Source organism: Muntiacus reevesi, chromosome 1 (assembly GCF_963930625.1).
Source record: "Muntiacus reevesi chromosome 1, mMunRee1.1, whole genome shotgun sequence".
NCBI lineage: Eukaryota > Metazoa > Chordata > Mammalia > Artiodactyla > Cervidae > Muntiacus > Muntiacus reevesi.
In genome coordinates, this window is record NC_089249.1 from 270,573,356 (window position 1) to 270,587,914 (window position 14,559).

The 14,559-nt window shown below is 43.6% G+C and overlaps 1 protein-coding gene across 1 annotated transcript in view; it reads right to left on the minus strand.

The window, feature by feature from the left end:
• The window catches only part of MCTP1 (multiple C2 and transmembrane domain containing 1), a 550,845-nt gene extending 536,766 nt beyond the window's left edge, over nt 1–14,079 (minus strand). Inside the window, exon 1 of the mRNA XM_065936796.1 lies at nt 13,345–14,079. Coding sequence (XP_065792868.1) covers nt 13,345–14,079 — 735 coding nt within the window. The remainder of the gene's footprint in view (nt 1–13,344) is intronic.
• Nucleotides 14,080–14,559: the final 480 nt, after the last annotated feature.

The following is a 14,559-nucleotide window of genomic DNA, read 5'->3' on the forward strand; positions in this document are numbered from 1 at the left end:
CCCAGCTCAGGGCGGCCACAGGAGGACCACCATCATCATGTTCAGCCTCAGATAACGTACCTTCAGAAGGTGGAATGTGCATAGCAGTTTAACAAAGATTTAATTCAAAGGCAGGGGAGTGAAGGTCAAGTCCTATCACAGTAGATACTACCACAAAAAAGGTCACAGACATTTGCACACAAACCTAGCACAAAGTTCTAGTATCAAATACAAACACAATCTGTGAAGCTGCTTGAAACTCAAGTTAGCCTTCGACTCCTAGAAAGAAAAAAAACAAACAAACTAGATTTTAAAATATGGATGGGGCACTTACAAAATACATCACTCAAAATGCCATCCAGATATAACTAAGAGGATTATGTTATAAAAAGAGCCGTTGAGAATCATTAGCAACATTAACCAAAAATAAAATATCCTTTAAGCAGTCAACACAAACAAAAGCTCTGCTGTCCCAGATCCATTTGTTCCTAATTCAATTATTCTCCAACTCTCTTTTTCAGGTGATTTCAAAAAATGAGCTTTCTGTGATTATGAGAATACATCTTTATGACCCTAAAGGTTATCATTCTTCTCTAATTAAAAGATGAACTGTATAAATAAAGAAGCTCACCAAGTTGCCGCCCCCATTTTTTTTTTTTTTTTTTAATCTGTGAGGATCACTTTGTGAGAATAAAGCCAAGCCAAGCTTGGAAGTCCTAATGATAAATCTTAGGTATTGTGAGATCTTGGTGTCAAAAGACTAAGGAAATAATTCAGTGACCTCTCTTCCATGGTGGCTGTAAATAAGATGGATATTTACAGAAGAAAGATTATTCTACTGAAGAAAAGGCATTCTTTATACAATTAAGTTCAACAGAAGATTACTCACCCCCTTTGTAGAACATCAGGTGTGTGTACTCCGTTGCGTCCAACTCTTAGTGACCCCAAGAACTGTAGCCCGCCAGGCTCCTCTGTCCATGGGATTTTCCAGGCAGGAATACTGAAGTGGGTTGCCATTCCCTTCTCTCGGGGATCTTCCCGACGCAGGGATCAAACCAGAGTCTCCTGCTTGGCAGGTGGATTCTTTACCACTGAACCACCTGAGAAGCCCAGTAAACCACAACTGTCTGCTAATTGTCTTCTTTTTCCTTTGGTTGAGCTGGTTATTGTACATCTACTCATACTAAATGAACTTAGACCATTTCTAAAGACTATGTTATCACTGAAACTTAGTATCATCAGATTAACTTTGGTGGAAGAATTTTAGAGTTCCTCTGCTTATCTTTGACTCCAGAGGGAAATAAAATGTATGTGAAAGAACAGATATGTGTATAAATCATACTAGGTGAAGGCATATGTGGGTGTGGGTGTGTGTGTGTGTGTATACAACATATGTTGAAGCAACACAAAATATAAAAAAGCTATAGGAACCAATCATTTAAACTTCACTGTGAAAAAAAAAATTTGTATTAAAAAAAAATGCTCAATTTTATTTTCTCTGCTCAGTTCCCAGAAGGAGAAGTGAAATAACTGAAAGGCAAATAGCAGGAGGGCAGTGGATGAAGAGCCAAGACCTAAATAATATACCACCTGGTTAGTTCTGTAACAGAGATACACAGATGAACCATAATTGGTCATGCAAGATATATAAAGACCCATGCAATGTCAAAGTCCATACAGGTCTTCCTCATATTCTAGCATCTACTCAAGGAGAAAATTGCTGGAGCTGGAGGAAATGAAAATGTCAGGTAGAAAGGAATAGATTAAGAAAACTTTACAAAGCCGAGTCTTCCTTGAAAAGAGGCAGAGGGAGGGGGTTGTCTCAGAAACTGAGACATTTTCCCTCCCATCTCTGCCTGTTCCCCTCATTCTCACTCAGCTGATGCCCTATGATCAGGGCAGTAAGTCAAAAAAGCAGCAGCCTGAGGAGATCCAACCTGTCCATCCTAAAGGAGATCAGTCCTGGATGTTCATTGGAAGGACTGATGCTGAAGCTGAAGCTCCAATACTTTGGCCGCCTGATGCAAAGAACTGACTCATTGGAAAAGACCCTGATGCTGGGAGGGATTGGGGGCAGGAGGAGAAGGGGACAACAGAGGATGAGATGGTTGGATGGCATCACTGACTCAATGGGCATGAGTTTGAGTAAACTTCAGGAGTTGGTGATGGACAGGGAGGCCTGGTGTGCTGCGATTCATGGGGTCACAAGGAGTCAGACACGACTGAGTGACTGAACTGAACTGAACTGAACTGAGGTTAATGTAAACACAGGCTACCTAGGGGCCAAAGGGAGCAGAGAGGTACTGGGGCAATGGCCAAAGTGAGGAAGTCAGTGTTGGTTTGCTTGAAACCACTGAGTTGAAACAGCACATATGCAAGGCCAGTGAGAACCAGGTGAGGTCCCAACCTCAGGAGGACCCCATCACTGCTCCTCACCTCCAGCTTCCTTTTGAAAGTCGAGGGAGGCACAGAAGGGAGAGGGAGGCACAGTTCATGACTGTCCTCAGCCAAGAGACAGCGGGGTGCGCAGATCTAGGGTGTTCCCACCTCCAGGGAGCTTTGGCAACAGCTCTGTAACGACACAGAACTTGTCTCCAAAATCTATTTCAATTGCAAAAGAGATTTTGGAAAACACTCAGACTTCTAGCTTGGTGTGGAAAATATTCAAAAACAACTATAGATATGTTGAATTTTTCTTTTATCAAAAGCTGTTTTACATTTCAATAAAAGAACAGGAGTCAAAAAAAGGTCCAGATAGAATATTGCTTCTATTCTGAGAGAATATCAAGTTGCAGTTTTCAGAAACTGATCATGTATTCATGCATGGGTCAACTTTGTGTCTGACAGAGAATGCATATCGCAACATTTGAGGCATGACGCCTTAAGACAGAAAACTGCCAACAAAGCCCTTCAATTCCAAACCCTTGCATTATCTATTTCCCCAAATATTTAATCACTTTCACATCAGGTGCCATGAAAATCTGTGTAACAAAAATATGTAGGGTGTTCTTGTTTTATCTGTTTTTTTCTTTAAACTGACAAATGTATGTCTTGTCCTTTTGTTTCATGAACACTCACTGCTTTCAGTACCTAATGCTGCTGAGATAATAACTATTTTACTCAAGAAGAATCCAAAATAACTGCCAAGAATATGAGCTTTTACATAAAAAGAATGAAATAATGCCATTTGCAGCAATATGAATGGACCTAGAGTTTATAACAGTAAGTAAAGTAATTCAGAAAAACAAATACCATGTCACTTATATGTGGAATCTAAAATATGACACAAACAAACATATATGAAACAGGAACAGACTCACAGACATAGAGAACAGGCTTGTGGTTTCCAAGGAAGAGGGAAGGATGGATTGAAAGCTTGATGTTAGCAGATGCAATCTGGTATATATAGAATGGATAAACAACAAGGTCCTACTGTATACCACAGGAAACTATATTCAATATCCTGTGATAAATCATAATGGAAAATATGAAAAAACATGTATATAGCTGAACCAGTTTTACAGCAGAAATTAACACAACATTGTAAGTCAACTATACTGCAATTTAAAAAAACATTTTTTAAAGACAGTATCACAGTAAATAAGGGGCAACTGGGCACCCAAGGGCCCAGCACACTCAACCATGTTGCATACATGCAAATTCAAAACTTAACCTTCCCTCTCCCTCCCAAAGAAAAATACTTTTTAGTAAAAGCATTTCAGACCAGAACAAGGAAAAAATCAAAACATAAGTAAGGAATGTACTGTGATTTATTCCTTTCGCTCTCCCTTTTCCTGAAGGTCCAGTCACGTCACTGGTCTTAAAAGTCTGTCCATGTCCTCCTCCCCAGGGTCAGTCACCCACCAACTTAAGGTTCTAATGACTGTCCTGGTCTCTGAGCAGTCGCCTGCCCTTGTTGTGACTTCATCCTTCAAAGACTCAAGTCTCCCTGCTCAAATGCCTCTGGGGCCCTACATAGACTCGCTCCTCAACCCTCAGAGTTCCCACACCTTCATTTGCACCTTCATTTCCCGATATCCCCACCCAACACCCTAGGCTTCAGTCCCACTACTGATGCCCCATTTCCTGAATTCACAGGGCACATGTTCGCCTGGGAGCACCCTCAAATTGCTGCCACCCAGCCAGCTCCTCACCTGCACCACACCCACGCCATCTCTTCGGCGGATGCTACAATTTCCCTGCTCTCTGGGCCCACCCCCACCCATGTCTTTAAGGACTGCAGTTCAGTTTAGTTGCTCAGTCGTGTCCAACTCTTTGTGACCCCATGGACTGCAGCATGCCAGGCCTCTTTATCCATCACCATCTCCAGGAGTTTACTCAAACTCATGTCCATCGAATCAGTGATGCCATCTAACCATCTCATCCTCTGTCGTCCCCTTCTCCTCCCACCTTCAATCCCTCCCAGCATGAGGGTCTTTTCTAATGAGTCAGTTCTTTGAATCCAGGCCAAAGTATTGGAATTTCAGCTTTAGCATCAGTCCTTCCAATGAATATTCAGGACTGATCTCCTTTAGGATGGACTGGCTGGATCTCCTTGCAGTTCAAGGGACTCTCAAGAGTATTCTCCAACACCACAGTTCAAAAGCATCAATTCTTTAGTGCTCAGCTTTCTTTATAGTCCAACTCTCACATCCATACATGACTACTGGAAAAGCCATAGCTTTGACTTGATGGGCCCTTGTTGGCAAAGTAATGTCTCTGCTTTTTAATATGCTGTATAGGTTGGTCATAGCTTTTCTTCCAAGGAGCAAGTGTCTTTTAATTTCATGGCTGCAATCACCATCTGCAGTGATTTTGGAGCCCATAAAAATAAAGTCTGTCACTGTTTCCACTGTTTCCCCATCTATCTGCCATGAAGTGATGGGACCAGATGCCATGATCTTAGTTTTCTGAATGTTGAGTTTTAAGCCAACTTTATCACTCTCCCCTTTTCCTTTTATCAAGAGGCTCTTTAGTTCTTCTTCACTTTCTGCCATAAGGGTGGTGTCCTCTGCGTATCTGAGGTTACTGATATTTCTCCCAGCAATCTTGATTCCAGCTTATACTTTTCATTCAGCCCAGCTTTTCTCATGATGTACTCTGCATATAAGTAGGACTGCAACCATCAATTAACCACCTCTTTTCCTTTAATTTCAACCTCTCCCTCTCTACAGGCTCTGACACTTCAACCCCCTGAGGTGATCTCCACTGGAAACAAAACCAACAGGCTACCCACGATCCCATCCCAGCATGGCTCTTGTGCTCTCAGCACTACTTTCTTTTTCCCCCAGAAGAACCAAACTACTTGACGTGCCTCCCTGTCCCCCTTCCTGTTTCCACACACCCCTCAACCTGTTGCATTCCATCTTCCATCCCATCATTCCTGACGCTGCTATTCTGTGAAATGTATCCATATCCAATGTGTCCAGGTAACATTCTCCTGGTGCTAGGAAGGGAGAGGCAAAGTCAAACATGAACTCTCTGAGTCAGAAGTTCAAGCTGGTAGCTAAATTCAGCCCAGAAATATATTTCATTTGATCTGTGTTGCAGTTTAAAAACAAAATGAACTATTTGCCCAAAATGCAAGATTCTGGAGCCATCACACAAAAATCCAGACTTTTTTTGGCTTCTATTAAAGAATCTAGAAACTCTGGCTGCACTGCTTCTTTCAGTGAATGATAATGATCAGCTGGAGGGAGAAGGAGCTGCCCCTGGAATGGAGCCCCTGGCACCTTCCTTCAGTCACTGCCGGCCCCAGCTCCTGTGCGCATTTACTTTGATGGCCCCTGTGGGTAATGGAGTTTGAACACATGCTCTAGATCACTGCTGTCTGATAAAATAAAAACGTGTCACACACACAACTGAAAATTTTCCAGCAGCCACTCTTCTTAAATGAAAAGGAACGGGTAAAATTAATTTTAATAATATATTTTATTTAATCCAATATATCCACATTACTATTTTCAACATGCAAGTGACATAAGAAATTAGTAGTAAGATATTATACCTCCTTTCCTTTGAGCTGAGGCTTCAAAAATCTGGTGTGCGCATTACACTTTCCACATCTCAACATGAACTAGCCACTTCTCCAGGGCTCAGTAGCCAAGCGTCTCTGCCATATGGGATGGCACAGCTCCAGATGCTTAGATTCTGTGGTTGTTATTGTTTAATCACTAAGTTGTGTCTGACTCTTTTGCGGACCCATGGACTGTAGCCCACCAGGCTCCTCTGTCCATAGGATTTTCCAGGCAAGAATACTGGAGTAGGTTACCATTTCCTTCTCCAGGGGATGTTCCCAAACCAGGGACTAAACCCACATCTCCTGCATTGCAGGTGGATTCTTTACCACCGAGCCACTGGGAAAGCCTCAGATGCCAGTGGTTAGTTACAAAAATCACCTTGCAATCAGAAATAGAGAAAATGTTAAGGAGAAAGGGAAAACAAGCAGGGCTAAGGAAAAGAGGGATGATGTCAAAGAGCAGGCAGGGTGAGAGTTAGAAAACAGAAGAGTAAGCAGGGACACAGAGACAATGAACAGCCCCGGTCCAGTCCTCCAAGGGAAGAAACACCCTTGGTAGGCAAAAGCCGTTGACAGGCAATGCTGATTTTCTGAAGGAGGCTTTGGTGTTCTAAAAATAGGCTGAACATTAGACAGGTGGCCACTATGAAAAGCATTTGGCAGACGGTCTGAACCCCAGTTCACACACTTGGCACCTCAAGAGGCAGCAGAATGAGTCAGGCTAATGAGGGCAGGATTCTTGATCAAGATGGGATTTTCAATCTAGTTAAAGTAAATGGAGCTGAGGAGAAATGCAACAAAGCAGGCAGCAAAGTGATCTTGAGCTAACATCCAAGAGGAGTTCAAGACTCAGAGATCGTGAGGCAGGACATGTCAAAAGGCATCAGTGAACCAGACGTGGGGGTGTAATTTTAGAGGCCAAACATGGAGACTGGGGTGCAAAACAGATAGCTGGGGTCAGAGATCAGCGACAAGAAAACGCATCCCCGAGTCAGGCACCTCAGAAGCAGAAATCGCTCCCCCATCGCCCACATGAGCTCACTGTGGTGGTCATATCTCCCTGTGCCCTCAGATATGAACCAGAATTAGAGCACAGGCTGGGAAAGCCAATCCAGCAACTGAGAGAAGAGGGGAATGTCAAAGACCTTTGCCGGGCAGAGAAGGACTTGGAAACAAGAAGGCAAGAAGAATATCTTTCTACAACCATAAAGTGATTTTGAAACTTCCAAGAGAACTTATCACTGAACAGCTCCAGCCCATCCATTCATGCCTTCATTCATTCAGCAACAGTTTAAAATGGTCATAAACAGTAACGGTATAAATAATGGTATAAATAATGGTATAAAACCATAATCCATTTTACAATGCTGATTCCATAGGTTCACTGTCCTAAGGCTTGCCAAATTCTACTCCAGCAGTGCAAAATAAGGTGAGATTGCTAATACTGAAGGGGCATCTCTAAATACAATTCGTAGGATTAGGAGGCTTGCCTTGATCCTAAAATGTCCATAGTCACATCTATCATGTGTCATAATTTTCCAGATTGGCTAGGACCAAAGAGAATGGGAAATAAGGCTGATGTAAAACATCTCAAAAGAGATTTCATAGGGAAATTGTTCTCTCAAAAACATAATACACAAGACTTTTAAATCTCATTATAATGAAAATGAAGTTTTCATGTTGCTTGCATTCAGACTAATATTAAACATGAATATTTGGAGACACTGGGGAAATTGTGGCCTGCTATTTTGCGGGGAAAAATTTCTAAGAAACTGGTATATATTGGAGGGGGAAATATATTTGCATACAATCTTGAATTGTTGAGGTTTAGTAATTACTTTTCACACCTGATTTATACAAAGCAAGGTAAACTAGAAGAAAAGGTTGATAAGGACAAAGATATTTAGATAGCACATAAAGCTCACCATGCAGGGAAAAAGGTAATAGTTTCAATGGTAGCAATAAAATCCACAAATAAAGACAGTAAAGTTTATTTGACAAGTGAAAAAAATGACTTGAAGAAGAATGTCTCATACTTTCCAATAATTAACTTCACAGGAAGATAAGCTTATCATAAATAGGTATGCTTTGCACTGTATTTTCATGGAAACAAGCAAGCTTACCTAAAGCAAGTTAAAACAGTATCTATTTCATTCACAAAAAACAACCCCCACCCCCAAAAAAGCCAGTATTCAAATAATGGCCCTCAGTTATCAAGAAAAGGTTTTATTTAGGATGCTTGGTTTATTGAGGCAGGGAAATATACAGTTTTTAGTAAGTTTTCCAGGAAAATTAATAAGTCAAAGCAAAAAAGCTTCAGATTTCAAAAAATTAATTTCTGCTACTCTAAAATAAATATCTGCTACAAAGCTATAAATAACTATGATTTAACTTAAAAATCCATTACCCTAACTTCTGAATCTGTATATTTTGTCAACACTTCCAATGTTATCTACACATCAGTCTAGAGTTGGCAAATACTTTGATAATCGATACAAGTGAAAAAATCATACTACATGTTACCTTGTGCCAAATATATATTATTAACCTTTAATTTTGTGAAATCATCCCCTATTTCCAAACCATGGGGCAACAGAAAACAAGGAGGAATATTTGTCCTATTTTCTTTATGAACCTGTTACTCCTACTTTATCCCTCAAAGTATTTATTCACACATATTTGCCAAAAGTTACATAAGATTTTTTTCATTACTATTTAAAGAAGCTGTGATGTCACCAGTACTGCCTGGGTTAATTTTAGGCTACTTTGCCACCACTACAGGAAAATAATTTACATCAAAGAACCAGCAAAGCCCCTGATGATTTTTTTCAGCACCCATTTACTTGCAATGGGGGCAGTGGCAAAACTTTAATAAATCATTCAAAAATAACAGCACACAACTGCTAGTCTTCATTGAGACAGGTTTCAAGCCCATCTCAATTAACATCTACCTGATAATGCTTGCATTTATAAATACAAGATCCGTGTGTATGTGTGTGTGTGTTAGTCACTCAGACATGTCAGACTCTTTGCACCCCCCATGCACTGTAGCCCACCAGGCTCTTCTGTCTGTGGGATTCTCCAAGCAAGAATACTAGAGTGGGTAGGATTCCTTTCTCCAGGGGATCTTCCCAACCCAGGGATCAAACCCTGGTCTCCTGCATTGTAGGCAGATTCTTTACCATCTGAGCTATCAGGGAAGCCCACAAGATCCATAGCTCTACACAAATTCACCAGATACACCTGATATTGAAGGTTACAGGAAACAATTCCGCTCCAAAGCAAAACTATCATTCCATCTAGCCCTTTCTCTGGAATAACCTGATGATGCCAATATTTTTCAAGAATGCAATCACACATTGAACTGTACATCCTGCTCCAAAATGTCCTGAGATCTCACCCTCATGCTTTCACTTTGAAAAAGCTTTGGAAAAACTGCTAGCACTCCTTTCAGGAACTTATTTTTTAGATTATTAGGGGGATTTTAGTAGTTTTAATTATTTACATTAATTTTTTAAATTCATGTCTTTCCCCAAGTCTCAGTTATGGTATTTTAAGTAAGATCAAAGACACCTAAAAAATAGATAACAAAAATTACCCAAATCACATTTTTTAAAGTCTTTAATACAGACTTTATTTAAAAGATCAGATAATTAATAAAGCCAGATTTACTTCACATCTAGACTTAATCTTAGAAAAGTATCTTCCACTTTTTATTGGAGCTTTCCTATGTAATTTAGAAATTTTATCACAAGGAATGGATATTCTTCCTACTGTGTTTTGAAACATTCCTATCTTGAAACATTTCATATCCTGAATATTTTACTCACTTTTTTCAAAATAATTTTTACTCCTCTATGAAAGCAATTTTAACAAGATGAATTTGAAAAAAGTAAAGGATTAACATTCATAAACACTGCAAACTTTTGTTGAAACACGTAAAAAACACAACATATTCATGCCTCACTCTTTAACGGACTTTCTGACTCCAGTGAAGTATAATTTTAGTAACTCATCAAGACAGAATACATAAAATTGGCACATTTTTGATATGCACACAAATTGAGAAAGCCTCTTTCCCAACTGTGTTGCAGAAAATGAAATGCATCTGGTATGACAATATGGCCCAGCACGTGAACTAGAATCAGTGGGAAGAAAGGGGTTTCTTTTTTTTTGTCTTCAAAGCAGAACCTTTTAAATAATGCACATGTCCCAACAGCAAGGCTTTATTAAGTCTGCTAAACTGTGTTTCAAAGGTATATTTGACTAAAAAAAAAAAAAGAAAGAAAGAAACACAATAGCAAGAGGGCTGGCAGGGGCAAGGGAGGTAGACTGGTTTGTTCATTTGTAATTATTATACAGCAGGGACTTCCAAATCTCTTTCCCAAGCAGTCCAAAATGATTTTTTTGCTTTTGCACCGTATCTCCACCCAGTCTCAGCGTATGTGCACATATGCTGTTGGGGCCTCGTGCTGGGCTGAGGGGTGGAGAGGTGGGGAGAGTGTTGGAGAACATGGCTAATGCCAGGAGCAAGCAGAGAACAAGAGAAAACTGGAGTAACCTGCTTTCTTTTGCAATGAATTTTCTCTTTTGAGAGAAAGGGCTTTTTCTTTAGGCAATCTGAAGATGGATTTAAGGCTTTTAGCATCTTGTCTTTTATGTGTTCCCATCTGTGCTTACGAACTGTGAATAAAACTGAAATCTGCATGTGCGACAATCTCCCTCCCCATGCCCAAGTGTCTTCAGTGAGGAGGTGCTGGGAGAGAAAGGAAAGATCCTGGAGACAGGCTGGAAGCCTGGGAGGGCGCTGCAGAGTCACACCTACTCCTGGACCCCTTAAGGAGTCCTCTTCCAGTTCCAGGTTCCAGCTCCGTTACTTCCTCCTCTCTAGAGGGGTGAGCCAGTTTCCTAGAGTTGGGCGAAGATGCATTTAGGAGACTGAGGAATCCTATCAGTGCATTAGTGAAAGAATGTTGCTAAAAACTGGATGTTAGACTCCTAACAGAACTGTCCACTTCTCAGGGCACAAGACTTCGTGGGCAGCAGATGCAGCAAATCAACAATTAAGCCTCAGGGCCTATTTTCCTGTCCACACTCCACCTATCACTTACACTTTGAAAGATAGTTTAGCCCTTGTATTCCTCCTATGACTGCACTGACATACTGGTTCTTTATAATGAAAAGCTTCTTTAGAACTATAGATGGTATGATCAATAATGTCATTTGTAAATGTGACATAAAAGATACAAAACGATGTACTACAGAGAACAAAGAACAAATTAATTCAGCTAATCAATCACAGAACAGATTCTAGGAAACCGGAATGTATTAATGGGCAAACTTACAAGCATTAATCAATAGGACTGAAGTTATCGCAGAGACACACGAAGTTCTAAAAGTGGTCAAGCGTAGCTGTAGTGATGGAAAAACATTTTAGAGAATGACAACACTTCTTTTTGTCATATGTTAACCATGTGACCTAGGAAAGGTTCTTTAATTTCTTTGAGCATTGATTTCCTAACATAAAACAGCCAACAAGAACGTCTATCATAAAGGGCAGCTGTGAGATTATATCATGTAAGTTCCCAGAATATTGTGAAGACACAGGTAATTATGTTTGCTTCATATTCTCTCAAATAGGTTTTTTGGTCTTTTGTATAGAATGTTCATATTTAAATAGCAGTATTTTTCAAATAAAGGTGATAGTGTCTGAAACTCTTTTGATAAAAATGAATATAGAGATTAATTCTGAATTCCTTTCTATTGCTGTGAAAATATCTTGGTTCAGTGAACTTCAAATTATTTAGTAAGTTAACACTTGCAGAAATATGGTGTCTTTTTAAATAAGCTTTGATCATAAAAGTTAATAAAAACAAATGCAAACAAGTACCCCAGCTCTAAAATTCTTATACATTAGGATTATGTACACACTCAAAAATAAATACTTAAAAAATATATAGCATTCATCTACACTGAATTTAAAGCATCTTTCTAAAACCACCTCATTTTGGAACCAGAAACAGGAGTTCTATTCAATTCTCTTTCAAGACAAAAAGGAAAGGTAGGTTCATTTAGGCTTTTTGTCAGTGTTAACTCTGCCTACTCCTCTGAAAATACCTGAAACCTTGTTCTAAACCATCAGGTGTTTCCTAGAGCATCAGTAACATCAGATTATTGCAAGCAATTGTGTTTTATGAAACAACAAAACATACTAGTATTCCGATTTACTTTCTGATTACACTAATACATTAGCCAATAAACTTAAAGACTTTCAACTGAAAGCCCATCTATTCCCATATCTTACCCTTCAACGCATGGCCTTATGTTTTTTGTGACCCAACTTTTAATCTAATTAAAGTTTTACTGTATATGTCACTAACCTAACAACTAATCAGTCAAGATAATGAGAATTTAAACAATATAAGATGTATTGGGAGGAAAAAAGTTCTTTAGGTCCCTGGCAGAATCCAACTTTCAAAATACTTGCTAGCATGACCACGATTTGATAAACATTTACAAAAGGCAAACACCGCCTCTACAAAACCGAGGGAGTAAAAGCCGCAGCTCAATGGACCGTTTTACAGATTTTTACTTGACTATTGCCTGACCGAAGAGTCAACCTGGTGGACAAAGCTGAACATAAGTTGAACGCAACTGCTTTAGATGATTATAAACCAGAAAAGGCCGTGGGAACACCTGTGTGACTAACTCGGGAGAGACACGCTGTCCACTTGTTAGAAGCGATCCACTCGCAGCAGGAAGTTTTGAGAAGGGAGGGCGGGAAGATGAAGACTTCTGTTTAAAGGGTTTCCCCAAGACATGACCTCACGTTTGCCATCAAGTCGCCTCTTCGCATTTCTAATTTTCCCTGCAAGTGTGTTGGGTGTGCTTGCTTTTCTTTGGACAAGATGAGACTTTGCTAGATCCTTTAAGGGGCTCTCCAAAAAGTGCGCATTTTCTGTCTAACCTTATTCCTCCTACTGTGCTGTGTGCTTAGTCGGTCCGTCCTGCCCAACTCTTTGCTACCCCATGGACTGTGGCCCGCCAGGCTCCTCTGTCCAAGCGATTTCCCAGGCAACAATCCCGGAGTGTTGCCATTTCCTTCCCCAGGGTCCTCTCCTATTGGGCTACCATTAATACTTCCACTTACATCTGCAACTGAGAAAGAGACCCAAACAAGCTTCTAGCAATAGATGTTCTTTCTGTCCAAAGTCAAGTCAGAACTTTTCTCTCGCGCTGGTTGAGCCGCAGCACCCCTACCCGCCCCCTCCCGGGGTCCAGATCGCCCACCGCCGGAGGCGTGGCCCCGCGCGCCCCTGCTCGGGCCGCGCCCACCTGTCACTCACCCCGCTGCTGCCGCGCTCCAGGCCCTTATCCGAAGTCCGCGGCTCCGCTGGGCTCGGGGCTGGCTCAGCGCGAGGCGGCGGTGGCGGTTCCAGCAGCTGCTCCAAGCAGGCGGTGCCCGGCAGCGAGGAACTCTTCTGATGGCACAAGTGCGCCGCGGTGCCCCGACGCCGCGCGCCCTCATCCCGGGCGCGGTCCCCCCTCGGGGGCGGCTGGGGCGAGGAGGACAGCGAGGATGAGGCGGAGGACGAAGAGGGAGCCGAGTCCGGGGAGCGTCCGCCGGGAGGCGTTGCTCCGGCGGCAGCAGCGGCGGCGGCCCCCGGCCCCTTCCCCACGGGAAGCAGATGCCCGCGGATCCGGCGGCGTAGTGTGGACCCCGGCTCGGCCCGGCCGGCGCTGCCGGGCTCCAGAGGCTCCGGCGACGAGCAGCACAGGTTGGGCTGCGAGGAGGAGAAGACGCGGTCCAGCACTTGCTTCCGTTTCTTGAAGCCGCTCCATCGGCTGCCCGCGCCACCCAAGCCGGCCGGGGCATCCCGCCGGCCCCCCGGGGGCGGTGGGGAGGGCGACGGGGTGTCCGCAGTGCGGCGCTCGGGGCCCCCCGCACGCGCGCCCCCGCCGCCCTTGCTCTTGCCCACCCCCAGCTGCAGGTTCTTCCAGAGCCGGGCCTGGAACGAGGAGGACGACGCCGCCGCCGCCGGCTCGGGCGAGCCCGCCGCCGCGGCCGCCCGGGGCTCCATCCTCCTCCCCGCGCTCCTCCTCTCCCCTCCTCCTCCTCCTTCTTCTCCGCCCTCTCGGGCTGCGCCTCCTCCCGGAGCCCCGCGGCGACGGCGGCGGACGCAGCAGCACCAGCCGGGAGTGACCGGCGGCTTCGGGCCAGCGCGGGGGCAAGCCGCCCGTGCCGCCGAGGTTCTCCGGCAGCGGGACTCCGGCGGCGCCGCCGCCGCCTCCTCGCGCACCGGCGGGGGTGGGCTGTCACCGCGGCCAGATCGCGGCCGCCGCAAAGTTTGTGGTTCCGAGCGCCTGGGCTCCAGGCCACTGGAGTCCCACTTCCGCCCGCCCCCAGGCCGCGCCCTGGCCCCCTCTCCTCGCCGGCTCCAGGCTCGGGGAGCGAAGCGCGCTTGGCCGTGCGCTCCCAGCCGCCGCGCCAGGGGACCCCGCAGCCGACGCCCTCCGGGCAGCACCTGTCAGCGGCGGGGGCGGCTGCCTCGGAATGGGGC